The 13,173-nt window shown below is 47.0% G+C and overlaps 2 protein-coding genes across 3 annotated transcripts in view; one reads left to right on the top strand and one right to left on the bottom strand.

Moving 5' to 3' along the window:
- Positions 1-13,173, bottom strand: part of LOC121471696 — a 77,525-nt gene that overhangs the window by 57,396 nt on the left and 6,956 nt on the right. Inside the window, exons 2-5 of the mRNA XM_041722469.1 lie at positions 11,528-11,574; positions 8,648-9,163; positions 6,837-6,934; positions 5,291-5,365 (exon numbers count right to left, since the gene is read on the bottom strand). Of these exons, the coding sequence (XP_041578403.1) occupies positions 5,291-5,365; positions 6,837-6,934; positions 8,648-9,163; positions 11,528-11,574 (736 nt within the window). The remainder of the gene's footprint in view (positions 1-5,290; positions 5,366-6,836; positions 6,935-8,647; positions 9,164-11,527; positions 11,575-13,173) is intronic.
- The window catches only part of WIPF1 (WAS/WASL interacting protein family member 1), a 123,685-nt gene continuing 118,587 nt past the window's right edge, over positions 8,076-13,173 (top strand). Inside the window, exon 1 of one of the 2 annotated variants that reach the window (XM_041722798.1) lies at positions 8,076-8,299. The gene's annotated coding sequence lies outside the window, so the exon portion shown is untranslated. The remainder of the gene's footprint in view (positions 8,300-13,173) is intronic. The other variant, XM_041722795.1, reaches the window with a different exon arrangement.

Genomic DNA, 13,173 nt, shown 5'->3' with positions numbered 1-13,173 from the left:
GGCTCCATGCAGGGTGCCTGATGTGGGACTCGATCCCGGGTCTCCAGGATCACACCCTGGGCCGACGGCGGCGCTAAACCGCTGAGCCACCCAGACTACCCTACCTGTCACCTTTTAAAGAATTGTCTTCCAGGTCATATTTTAACAGCATCTTCAATAAAGCACCTTTTTTAAAAAATAAAGAAATTAAATAAATTTAGCCTTTCCCAACCCTTCCGGTGTCCCTCACTTCAGCAGGTTGAAAGCATGGAAACAACAATTCACAACTGCCCACACTTCCCCAGGCACTCCTTGAGAAATGCAGGGACAGGCCCACCCCGAGTCTTTGGGTTCACCCCATTGTCCTAGTTAAGGCATTAGTGTTCTAGTTCTCCAGCTGCACTGCCTTGTCTTACTAAAGTGAAATTCCTGGATCCTTGTTATGGAGGATAATGATGTTTGGAAAACCATTTGCCTCTGGAAGCACCTAAATCTTCACAGGTAACTGAGCTGGTACCTGACCAGTAAAGCAAGGTTTAAACATCCAAGTCATCAGACAGTGTGAGCAGAATAAACACCTTCCATGTCATTAAGTTCATTTCCTGAATGAGTAAAACCTACAGCCTGCATGAGCTTCCTGAAACACTTACTCTGAGCCCACCCGCCAGCTATGAATGTAAATCCCTATGTCTTCCTCACTGGCCCAAATGAAAGCTCCTCAAGGGCACCATAAAACAAACAATGGAATCAAACCCCTCTGGAACCATGTTCCTTGCCACCACCCATCCCTGACTCCTATTCTGGAAACTCAAAATTAAGTAACTGCCTTTCAGTTCCTCTTTTATGTGAAGAGATCATGTTCCAGGAACTATCCCATTGGTGACTAGCTGTACCTGCTGGATATTTTCACCTCTCCAGTCCTGGGGGCTGACCTGTATGGGACAAGATGGTGGGTTTCCTTGTCCTCTGGCTCCTGACTGGGCTCAAATGGTGGGTGGCACTGACAGGAGAGGAGTAAAGTCAGGTATTTATTCCTCCAGTCTCACCCCACTGGGTCACCGTGGCTTGGCACATTGTTCTTCTGAAGGTCACAACTCCTGCCAGGAGCTCTCTCCTGGAACTGAAGCTTCCCTCTCTTGGTTCTGGTTAATATTCTCTCCCCTTCAGGGTTAGGAGAAGCAAAGACTCTCTGCTCTTTCAGCCTTGGAAGCATGGCACCATGCCTGTTCCTTTTCTTCAATAACTTTGCAAATAACTCCTTTATTATGCTTTCCTATATTATTTCATTTGAGAAGATACCTATTTTCCGAGGGCAACTGCCTGCTATACTGGCCATATAGCAGCTTTAGTGTAAATGCCATTCTTTGGTTCTTGATGTGATACTAAGTCAAAAAGAAAAATGGATATGAGTAGAGGATGCTGCTGCTGCTGCTTACAATAATGATAATCAGCTTTTCTTGCATGCTTACTAAGAGTCCAATATCATGTGTAATACTTTATACAAATTAATTCACTTTAACTTACAACACCTTCATGAGGAGAGTAGTCGGTGAAGATGATCTTTAGATGAGCCTAGTGGCCACTGCCTACTGATATTAACCCTCTGTTAACACTCTCACGCTAAGTGTGGACTGGATTTACCAACTCGCTTCTAATGATTAGAATATGGAGAAGTGATGGGATGTCACCTCAACATAATAAAGGTCATACATGACAAACCCAAAGCTAACATCAAACTCAATGGTGAAATGCTAAAAGCTTTTCCTCTAAGATTGGGGATGAGATAAAGATACCCACCCTGGTCACTTTTATTCAACACAGTACTGGGAATCTTAGCTACAGCAATCAGACAAGAAAAAGAAAAAAGCATCCAAATTGCTAAGGAAGATGTAAAACTGTCAACATTTGCAAATTATAGAACACTATATATATATATATATAACTCTAAAGACTTCAAAAAACTATCAGAATAAATGAATTCAATAGTGTATTCAAGTTAATACACAGAAACCAGTTGCATTTCTATACACTAAGAATGTAGAACAAAGGGAAATTAAGAAAACAATCCTATTTACAGTTGTATCAGTTAAGAATAAAATAGGAATAAATTTAACCAAGGAAATGAAAGACCTGTACTATGAAAAATACAGGGCACTGATGAAAGAAATTGAAGATGATACAAACAAATGGAAAGACATACTGTGTTCCTGGATTGGAAGAATACGGTTAAAATGTCTATATTGCCCAAAGCAAGCAATCTACAGATTCAATGCAATCTCTATCAAAATACCAATGACATTTTCCATAGAACTAGAACAAATAATACTAAAATTTATATGGAGCCACAAATAATGCCAAATAGTCAAGGCAAAACTGAGAAAGAAGAACAAAACTGAGGTATCACATTTCCAGATTTTATTTATTTGGTGGGGGAGAGAAAGCACACAGCAGTGGGGGTGAGAAAATGGGGGAACAGAGAGAGACAAGCAGACTCTGTGCAGAGCCTGGAGCCAGCTTGATCCCACGCCCCTGAGACCATGACCTAAACCAAAAACAAGAGTTGGACACTCAACTAACTAAGCCACCCAGTGCCCTGCAATCTCATATTTTAAACTATACTACTAGGCTATAGTAATAACAACAGTATGGTATTAACTCAAAAACAGACACATAAATCATTACAACAAAACAGAAAGCCCTGAAATAAACCCACATTTATGTGGTCAATTACTTTACAGCAAAGGAGACAAGAATATACAATGAGGAAAAGACCATATCATCAATAAATGGTGCTGGGAAAACTGGACAGCTACACATAAAAGAATGATACTGAACTCCTTTCTTATGCCATATACAAAAATAAACTCAAAATGGATTAAAGACCTAAATGTGAGACCTGAAACCATAAAATTCCTAAAAGAAAACATGGCAGTAAACTCTTAGACATCAGTATTAGCAATATTTTTTTTTGGATCTGTCTCTCCAGGCAAACGCAACAACAGCAAAAATAACAGACAGGACTACATCAAACTAAAAAGCTTTTGCACAGCAAAGGAAACCACCAACAAAAGGAAAAGGCAACCTACTGAATGGGAGAAGATATTTGCAAATGATATATCTGATAAGGAGTTAATATATAAAGAACTTACACAATTCAACAAAAAACAATTCAATCTAAAAAATGGATGGAGGACCTGAATAGACATTTTTCCAAAGAAGACATTCAGCTGGCCAACAAACACATGAAAAGATGACCCACGTCACTAATCATCAGGGAAATGCACATCAGAACCAGAATGACGTATCACCTCACACCCGTCAAATGGGTATTATCAAAAAGACAAGAAATAATAAGTGTTGACCAGGATGTGAAAAAAAGGGAACCCTTGTGCACTATTGATGAGAATATATATTGGTACAGCCACTGTGGAAAAAAATAAAGAAGATTTTCAAAAATTGAAAAAGAGAACTATGGGGCTCCTGGTTTAGTTGGTGGAGCATATGACTCTTGATCTAGGATTATAAATTCAACCCCATGTTAGGTGTAGAGATTAATAAAAGTAAAATCTCTAAAAAAAAAAAAAAAAACCCAACCCAGAACTACAGTATGATCCAGCAATTCCACTTCCAGATATTTATCTGAAAAAACAAAAACACTAATTCAAAAAGATATATGCACTCCTATGTTCACTGTATCAGTATTTACAAGAGCTAAAATATGGAAGCAAAAACAAACAAACAAACAAAAAAAAATATGGAAGCAACCTAAGCATCCATCAAGAGAGGAATAAAGAAGATGCGGTATGCACACACAGAGAAATATTATTCAGTCATAAAAAAGAATGGATCTGGCTATTTGTAACAACCTGGGTGGACCTAGAAAGAATTATGCCAAGTAAAATAAGTCACAGAGAAAGACAAATGCCATATGATTTCACTTACATGTGGATTCTAAAAACCAAACCAAACCAAACCAAACAGAAGCAGATTCATAAATACAGAAAACAAGTTTGTTGTTGCCAGAGGGTGGAGAGGTAGGAGGATAGGCAAAATAGGTGAAGGGGGTTAAGAGGTACAAACTTTCAGTTTTAAAACAAGTCACAGGGATGTGAAGTACAGCATGGGGAACGTAGTTGATAAATTGTAATAACTTCATACGGTGACAGATGGGAACTATACTTATGATCATTTTGTGATGTATATGTCAAATCACTGTGTTGTATACCTGAAGCTAATATACTGTTCTATGTCAACTATATTTCAATTAAAAATAAAATAAAGGGATGCCTGGGGGGCTCAGTCGGTTAAGTGTCTGCCTTTAGTTCAGGTCATAATCTCAGGGTCCTGGGATAGAGCCCTGTGTCGGGCTCAGTGCTCAGCACAGAGTCTGTCTCTCTTGTTCGCACTCTCTTCCTTGCTTGCACTCTCTCTCTCTCAAATAAATAATATCTTTAAAATATAAGTAAATAAATAAAGATTGAAAATACTTAGTAAATTTGCTGTCCCCGATGAAGATCTAAATTTCATCAGTCAACTCTTTTTTAAGTTTTTTAAAAATAAGGTATGGTACAAATAAATAAAATATTCAGCTTTTAAGAGCTGAGTCCTTTCAGTCTTAGAAATTAGTAAATCCATTAAATATGTACTGGCCACCCACTGGGTGCAAAGCAACGGGCAAGACTTTTTCTCCCCATGCACACCCTAATTCTCAAGTACCATCCCCTGGCCTACCGTGGAACTTTTGATGCACGTAGCATTCCATTTCCTCCCTATTAATTCAGAAGAGGGAGCCCAAAACATTCAGAGTAATATAAAGCCTTTAACCAGATCTAACTGAACCTCAATAATTCCCTACAAAAATAAATACAGTATTTTCTTCTTTTGATATTTGGCACCACCAAGTCTGGATGCTAGTCAATTCAAGCCATTCACACCAGCAGAAGCTCAGGGGTGGAATAAACACAGGAAGTCAAGAAACAGCATGCATAATAGTTAGAGGGTGTCAGTGTCAAAATAACCTGGGTTCTAATGTTCACAAGCTGAGTGACCTTGGGCAGGTTTCCTAAGCTCTCCAACTCACAGTTCCCTCATCTGTAAAATGGGGACAAATATCTATTTCACAAAGTTGCTGTGAGAACTAAAGGGGATTCTATATGTACCAGGACCTAGCCTAGTCGTGGCGTTCATTTATTACGTGGCAATGAGTACTAAGAACGTGTCACGTGCTGGCAACACTGTGGTGAACCACACGTCTCTCCCCCAAAGGGAGCTACTGTCCACAGGGGAAGACAGGTATTAAAAAAGTACTTACAGTAAACGAATAATTGCTGTACGAGGAGAAGTTCTAAGTCACCATAGCCTAGTTCAGAATTTTCCAAAATGAGAGCTATGAAATGGTAAGCAAATAAATATATGTATTAATAATCTTCTGCTCTGGTAAACTTGTCTTTGTCAATCTCAATGTCCTTCTCTCTCTCTCTCTCTCTCCCTCCCTCCCCTTCTTATTTCACAGTATCATGACAACATTTCTGGCCTAACTTCATCTTCAAAGAGCATTCAACAAACCATTTTTTCTTATTAATTCATTTATATCAGTGTGCACGCCTGCAAAAGTTTAGCATAGTACCTCTGGCTGCCACTGCCTGCTTCTCGGTATCTTCATTTTCAGCTATTAATTTAGCATTACCCAAGGGAAGAGGGTATCTGTGATGGAATTTTAGGTTTTCATTTCTTTTAAAATTACAACCCATTTTTAGACTTTTTCAACTTCAGATTATTTCAAATTTATAATTAAGTTGCAAAAATAGTAAAAAAAAATGTTTTTAGAAACACTTTACTCATCTTCCCCAAATGTCACCATTTTACATAACTACAGCCCACTTTTTGAAACTAGAAAAATTACCATTGATAAAATATTATTTAGGTTTTGACTTTAATGAGGGAAGTGCTGGGGTCTGAGGACAGACAGCCAGAGGCATGCTGTACAACTCATCACTGGCATCATGAGTGGTTTACAACAGTGGACAATTCAGCTGATCATTTATTTTGGGTTTCCAATGATGAAATGATGGGAAGGGGCATGTACATCACCTTCCTAATTTCCTTTTGTGTATAATGCCAAAATTTACGTGGACTTTTGAAAGACTTAAACTCAGGAGAGTTGTTTTCCCAGCTAGTATTGAATCCATTCCCTATGAGGTCCCAGGAACTCTGCTGAACTTTGGGGAATCAAAGATAAGATTCCTGTTCTGCTTGTGTGCCACACTCTGCTCATCTTTAGAGGGATTATCACATTTAATCTTTACAATAATCCAAGGAGGATTATGCCTGTTTGAAGCAAAAACAAAAACAAAAACAAAAAACAACGCTTAGAGACCTATCCAGGAAACCAGCCAGCTCCTCTGCTTAACATCCACGCCACACTGTGATAAGCGTTATTGATACCTCTTCAAGTCTGGAATACTATATTGATACATGAAATCACTTGTCCTCGTTTGATATAAAACATAACCATGCGCATATTACCATAGAAACGGCTTCAAAAGAAAAGCAACTGTATGATAAATCTTAAGAAAAGATGGGTATGTTTAGGAACATTTGCCAACAGGAAGGTTTTACACACATTACTTAACCTTTCTTGCAGAAGGGCTGTCGTCCCTGTTAGGAGTATGTCAAGATACAAATGTGCACATGACAAGGGTACAGGAAGACACAGCCTCAAGCCCAGGATGAACGGTCTCCTCTGCCTAGGAGAGCAATACTCTAGGGCACATATTCCCACCTTTTCTGCTGTTACTCAAAGGGGCAGCCAGCCTTGGAATTCTAACTCGACTGAGTGGGTATTGCATGGATCGTACCTTGCTGGCGCTTTTTCCAAGGCACTCGTTCTCCTATCTGTGTCGTCTCGGTGTTCCCTTGTCTTTGGGTCCCCAGGGCTTTCAGCACCGGTGCGAGCCTGCTAAGGAGAGATTCAGCTTTGGCAACCGAGTAAGACCCCTCTCTTTCTGCAAACTGGGACCGTGCGGTACCTGAGGACGAGGGGGGGCTGTCGGCACCATCCCTGGGGAGGCAAAACTGATCAAGGAGTCGCCCTGGTGCTGCGGGGCGGGGCAGGGGGGAGGCCGGTGCTGCGGGGCGGGGCGGGGGGCGCACATGCACGTGGGCTCCCGTGGGCCCCGCTGCAGGCTCAAGGAGGCGCCCCGGGGCTGCGGGGCGGGGCGGGGCGGGGAGGGAGGGGAGGCCCGCGCACATGCACGTGGGCTCCTGTGGGCTCCCGTGGGCCCCGCTGCAGGCTCAAGGAGGCGCCCGGGTGCTGCGGGGCGGGAGGCCGGTGCTGCGGGGCGGGGGGCGCACATGCACGTGGGCTTCCGTGGGACCCGCTCCAGGCTCAAGGAGGCGCCCGGGTGCTGCGGGGCGGGGGCGCACATGCACGTGGGCTCCCGTGGGCCCCGCTGCAGGCTCAAGGAGGCGCCCGGGTGCTGCGGGGCAGGGGGCGCACATGCACGTGGGCTCCCGTGGGACCCGCTGCAGGCTCAAGGAGGCGCCCGGGTGCTGCGGGGCGGGGGGCGCACATGCACGTGGGCTCCCGTGGGACCCGCTCCAGGCTCAAGGAGGCGCCCGGGTGCTGCGGGGCAGGGGGCGCACATGCACGTGGGCTCCCGTGGGACCCGCTCCGGGCTCAAGGAGGCGCCCGGGTGCTGCGGGGCGGGGGCGCACAAGCACGTGGGCTCCCGCGAGCCCCGCTGCAGGCCGAGGTTCATCTTTAAAATGAATTTGAACGTGAGGGGTCCCCAGCTGGCCCCCGTCTTTGGAGAACAGAGGAGAGAGAGAGAGAGAGGGCGAAGGGGAAAGGCTCTCCCTCGGGCGGGGGGCGCCCCGGCGGGAAGGGCCCCGGTGCACACACCTCTGCAGACGCTCGAGCCGGGGAGGGGACGGAGCCCCGCGGGCCCCAGCCTCCCGCTGCTCCGGGGGCTCCGGGGGCTCCGGGGCTCCGGGGGCTCCCGCGGCGGCGGGGCGGGCGGGGCGGGCGGGGCGCCCGAGGGCGAAGGGCCGGCGGCGCGTCCGCGTGTGGCGGGGCCGCGGGGGGAGGGGAGGGGAGGGGAGGGGAGGGGAGGGAGGGGGGAGGCCGGGGAGCCGAGGGGGAGGGCTCACATCTCCGCGAAGTTCCCGGATGGTCGCAGCCTCCCGGCGCCGAGCGCTTTTCCTGCCGGGCCGGCTCAGCCCTGCCGACCCGGGAGAAGTTTCCCAGGAGGAAAGAAAAAAAAAAAAAATGCCCGGCGCGCGGCGGGGCCGTGGAGCCGCCCGGAGCTGCAGCAGCGCGGTAAGGGATGCGCGGGGCCGGGGCCGGGGGCTGGGGCGGCGCCCCGGGGAGACCCCGCGGCGGGCGGGAGGGCAGGGCTCCCCGCGGGGTGGGGGCGCCCCGGGACGGCGGGTGGGGGGCGGGGGGCCGCGGCGCCCCTCGTGCCCCCTGGTGCCCCCGCGGAGTCCCCGCCCCCCGGCTCCCCGAACGGGGCTCCCGCCTGCAGCCCGCGGCTCGCTCGGGGCTCGGGGCTCGGGCTCGGGGCGGCCCTTCCAGGCGCTGCCACCCCCTCCCCCCGGGGGCGCTGTTGCCCCCACCCCGGGGCCTTTCCCGAACTTTCCGGGCAGCCTCGCTGCAGCCTTTTTGTACCCGCGCGTCTGTCTGTCTGTCTGTCCGGAACAGAACCGCCGAAGAAAGTTGCAGGCGTAAGGGAAACCAGCCCAGGGGACCCGACCTGGGGGGGGGGCTAGACCTTCACCCCTCCGGGATGAACAGCGGGTGCGCCTGGGTCGCCTGGGTCGCCTGGGTCGCCTGGGTCGCCTGGGTCTTCGGGCCCTGCAGGGTCCCCCTGGGGCCACGGGCTCCCGGCCTGACGCCTTATCTCGGTTCTCGGGAAGCCTCTCAAGTTGTTGGCAGTGACTGGGTGCACTTGGTCCCTTTTTCTGAGAGTTCCGTGTCGCTACTGTCCCCCCATAGTCACCCCACCCCCGGCCCTGGCCCCGGATGGCCCCAGGCTGCGGGCGATGCAGCCGCGGAGCCCCGGACACAGGCCCGCCCTGGGTCGGTTTTCCTTTGCCAGTTTCCCAAGGCAATTTCAAAACAATACTGTAGCTTCGCTTTGAGTCATTGGCTCTTTTTTTTTTCCTGCTCAGAAATGCCTTTTTCCTATAACGGGTAAAATAACTACCCTACCGGGAGGGTTTTCTTGTACTTTGCATAAATCACCTTGTGACTTTTTGAGATGAGAGCGAGGGAGCCCCGGAGGCCATCAGCATTTTGCATCTTAACCCCTCCTTACAGTGCTCACAACACTGCCTTCCTCTCTTGCTGTGTATCTTTTACGCCTGTCGTTCCCATAGGGTTGAGTTTCTCAGGAACCAAACCCCTGGCCACCTGTAGGAGCCCATGACCTGTCACGGAGGTGTGCAGACTAGAGTCTGCAGGTGTTATTCAACATTTTAGTCCCATCATCATCATCTTGGGACCTACCCAACCCTGCCATCACTTTGGCTCCCCTGGGAAGCACATAAACTTTTTTTGGGTTTGCAGGGCACCTGGGTGGCTCATTTGGTTCAGTGTGTGACTCTCGATATTGACTCAGGTCTTGATGCCACCGTCCTGAGGTCCTCAGTTCTAGCCCTGCGTGGGTCTCCACACTGGGCTCAGAGCCTACTTAAAAAACAAAGCAACAGCTTCAGGTTTGTGTGATGTAGAGCAGAAGGGTTTGTGAGCGGGGTAAGATCACATTCTGGGACGTTGACAGACGGTGAGATTACTTCCAACTAGAGAGATGCGTGCCTGCTTCCGTGTGCTTGTTCATTGTTCATTTCACCAGTTAAGTCTCTAGTGGGAATTCAGCCACTTTCTTATGCCCTTAGGCAAATCGTGGAACTTGAGACTTCCTTATCTCATCCAGGAAATGGGGTTGGCCATATTTGCTTTTTGTCCATCACATGGAAGGAGGATCAGGTGGGGTGATGGGAGCTGAGAACAGCAGAAAGCACAGCACAAGCATCAGAGGGCCTCCCAGACACCATGCAGTGTGTAGCATCCATACAAAAGAGCGATAAAGAGCTGAAGTGAAGGAGAGCAGTGGTGAGTGAAAAGTTGGTATTCTCTTATCTTTCAACTTTGCTGTCTCAGGTGCTCTGGCTCTGGTGAGGGTCCTTTTGTGGGAAGAATTCATTACTGGGTCTGTGTCACTGTCTGATATTTCAGGGTGTTCCTAACTATTGGTTGTAATTTTAGGAAGTAGACACTTTCTGCAGTGCAGAAAAGCACCTTTTATTCCTTGCTATAACCCATTTGTTTTTAAAGTATCTCATATTCAGGATTCCACCTCCCGGAGAGCCATGGTCTTCTTGAAACCTGCCCTCCAACGAGGTCTTCCAAATTCCTAATGATTTCCACGCAGAGATCTCTCTGCCACTGTGTCCCAGCGGTCCACAGTTATGCCAAGTGTTGGAAGGTTGGTAGGCGTAAGCCTTGAGAATAGCCAGGACCCACATCTGGGAAGCAGGTCTCAGTGGGACTCCAGCCAGATACTCATTTGGCATTGGGGTCGCTGCTGTGTCCTGTGCGGTGGTAGAGTGGGAGGCGTTGCTCAGAAAGAGATGGGAGTTTGCCTCTGACCGCTTACCTTCTGGTAGAGAGGAGACAGGTTTCAAACAGTGGAATGCGAGGCAGAATGTGGTCAAGAAGGTAAAAAAAAAAAAAGATACGGATCAGATGCAAGGAATTTAGAGGAGATCGAAATAGCTTCCAGCTGGAGGGAGTCAGTCCTTCACTTATTTGTCCATTTAACCAATATTTAAGAGGTGTCTCCTGAGGGCCAGGCGTTGCAGGAGTAACAGGCCATTCACGTTGCCTTCTCCCTTCACTCCTCCGGTGAGGAGCGGTTCAGGTTCCAGCTCCCTGGGACAAATGAATACTTTTTCCCTCAGCCTCATTGTGTCATCCAGCCTAACACTTGTCAATTGTTCCTCACCCTGTAGGGATAACTGGCAGGTCAGAATAATTCTGTCTCTTGAATACTTCAGAATAATAAAAACTCTGGTCACACCAAAGCCCCCAGAATACCTTCAGTTAGTTGAGTAACGCTGTTCTGTTTAACACACTGAGACTGGGATTGAAGGATGCTGGGCCTTAGCCATGGGTGTGCCTGGAAGCTTATAAAGGCTTGATTCTGTAAGTCTGTGGGAGGCCCAGAAATCTATCATTTGAGAACTCCTCACCGCCTCCTAGGCAATACTGATGTGCTACGAGGTACGGAGTCCCCTAAGGATAAAAGCATGGGTCAGGAAGTTGGGCAGATCTTGCTTCCCATCCCAGTTTTGTCTTTTGAGAGTTCTTTGACCTCTGTTTCTGTGCCTTTAAAATGAGAAAACTACCTCTTCCTACAAGGTTGTTGTGAGGGTCCGGTGAAGTCATGGATGTGGATTGCTTAGCAGCTTATCCGGGCCGCTGCTTGGTATTTGTGGGCCATTATTATTACTGTTGCTAATGTTAATATATGGTGTTAGGATATACAGAACGTTGTTGGCATTGGTCTTGTCGAATGGAGATTCAGGAAGAACCTAAACATGGGAACAGCAGCATTTTATATAAATGAACATATAATAATCCCTTTTAGCAGTGTGTAGTTTGTGGAGTGTTTCACCTCAGTCACCTCGTGCATTCTCTTAACAGCTGGAAAGGGAGGGATCCCACAGAGTAGAATCTCCGTATTTGGGGGCTACCAGTCCGTGATCTGCTTACCCAGTCAGGCCTACTCTGCTAAGGTTATCCCGGCAGATAAAGGGTAGGAAAAGCAAAGACAAGACATGCTGTACCTCCCTGGCCCCTTGGCACCAAGAAGTGGCATTCTGTGACAGTCATGGTGACCACCACCAATGTGAGGGTGACCAGTGGACTCGACTGCCTGCCCCAGGCCAGGCTGCTCTGGTCACAGGTAGAGCACCTAAGCCCCCTGGGGTAGGAGTGCAATGGCTTTTGCGTTTTCCTTTTGCCAAGGATCAGGAAACTTTGATTCCTGGGAAGCATGCTCAGCATTAGTCTTCAGATCAGTCATAAATACTTGTTGAGAAGTCAAAAAATAGGATTTGCTACTACTCAGCTAAAGACACACTTAGCTGAAATAGGAGACAGAATCACCTACAATCTTCATTAGTTTAGAAGCTTCAGTAAACATAGTTCTTATTGCTGTGGTGTTATATAACATTTTAGCATTACTTACTATGGATACATTTTTTTTCTCTTCCAGTAAGCCATCTTTCCAGTATAACACAATTTCTTCTTTTTAGTTTTCTTTTATCTCGTAGTTATATTAAGGGAATCAGATTCTTCAAAGCTTTCTATGATCTGGCCTAGGTTTTAAAAATCTCTCCCCCCCTCCGTTCCTCCTGTCTTCTCTCTGCTCTCCCTCCCTCTTTCACTTGCTTTCTTTAATGTTACCACTTACTACGTGTCATTTAATGGAATCATTTAATAGCTACACCGCCCTGTGAGGTAGGTCCTGCTTATATACGTGGAACTGGAGGGTGAGAGAAAGGTAACTTGCCCAAGGTCACACAGCTGGTGACAGAGCATGCATTCAGACCTGCACCGTTCTGATTCCAACCTCTGCCCTTTTGACCCTTAATTTCACTTTCATTGATTATATACTACTTTGCATGTGCTGGGCTCCAGCTAAACTATTCTTATCCGTCCCCATCTGTTTCCTTTGCATTGCCATTTCTCCTCCACACTGCCGCCTCTCTTCACCTGATGTGGAATCCTGTAGATTCCTCAACTTGGCCACAAATGCTTCTTAAGAAGACAAATAGTAGACCTTGCCAATAGTCAATAAGAGGAGACTACCCTAAAAAAAGAAGAGACCCGATCACCTACAAATTTCACTAGTTTAGTAGCTTCAGTAAGCATGGGTCACATTGTAAAAACATGCTTCTTGATAAGAGCCATGAGCTGATTCCTGCCTCTTCTAGTAAATTCCTGTAGGTATTTGTTTGGGCCAAATACCTACAGGAATTTGGCTTGAAATCCATTCTGTCCTGTATTGCAGTCACACATGTGTGTCTCTTCCCCCACTAGATGGTAAACTCAGGGCAATAACTTTTTTTTTTTTTTTTTGAGCATTTTATAGTCCCTCAGAAATAGTAGGTTCTTGTCTAATAGGT

This window comes from Vulpes lagopus, chromosome 11 (genome assembly GCF_018345385.1).
Source record: "Vulpes lagopus strain Blue_001 chromosome 11, ASM1834538v1, whole genome shotgun sequence".
Taxonomy (NCBI): Eukaryota; Metazoa; Chordata; class Mammalia; order Carnivora; family Canidae; genus Vulpes; species Vulpes lagopus.
The sequence above is the reverse complement of the archived record's forward strand: the minus strand, read 5'-3'. Positions and strand labels throughout refer to the sequence as shown.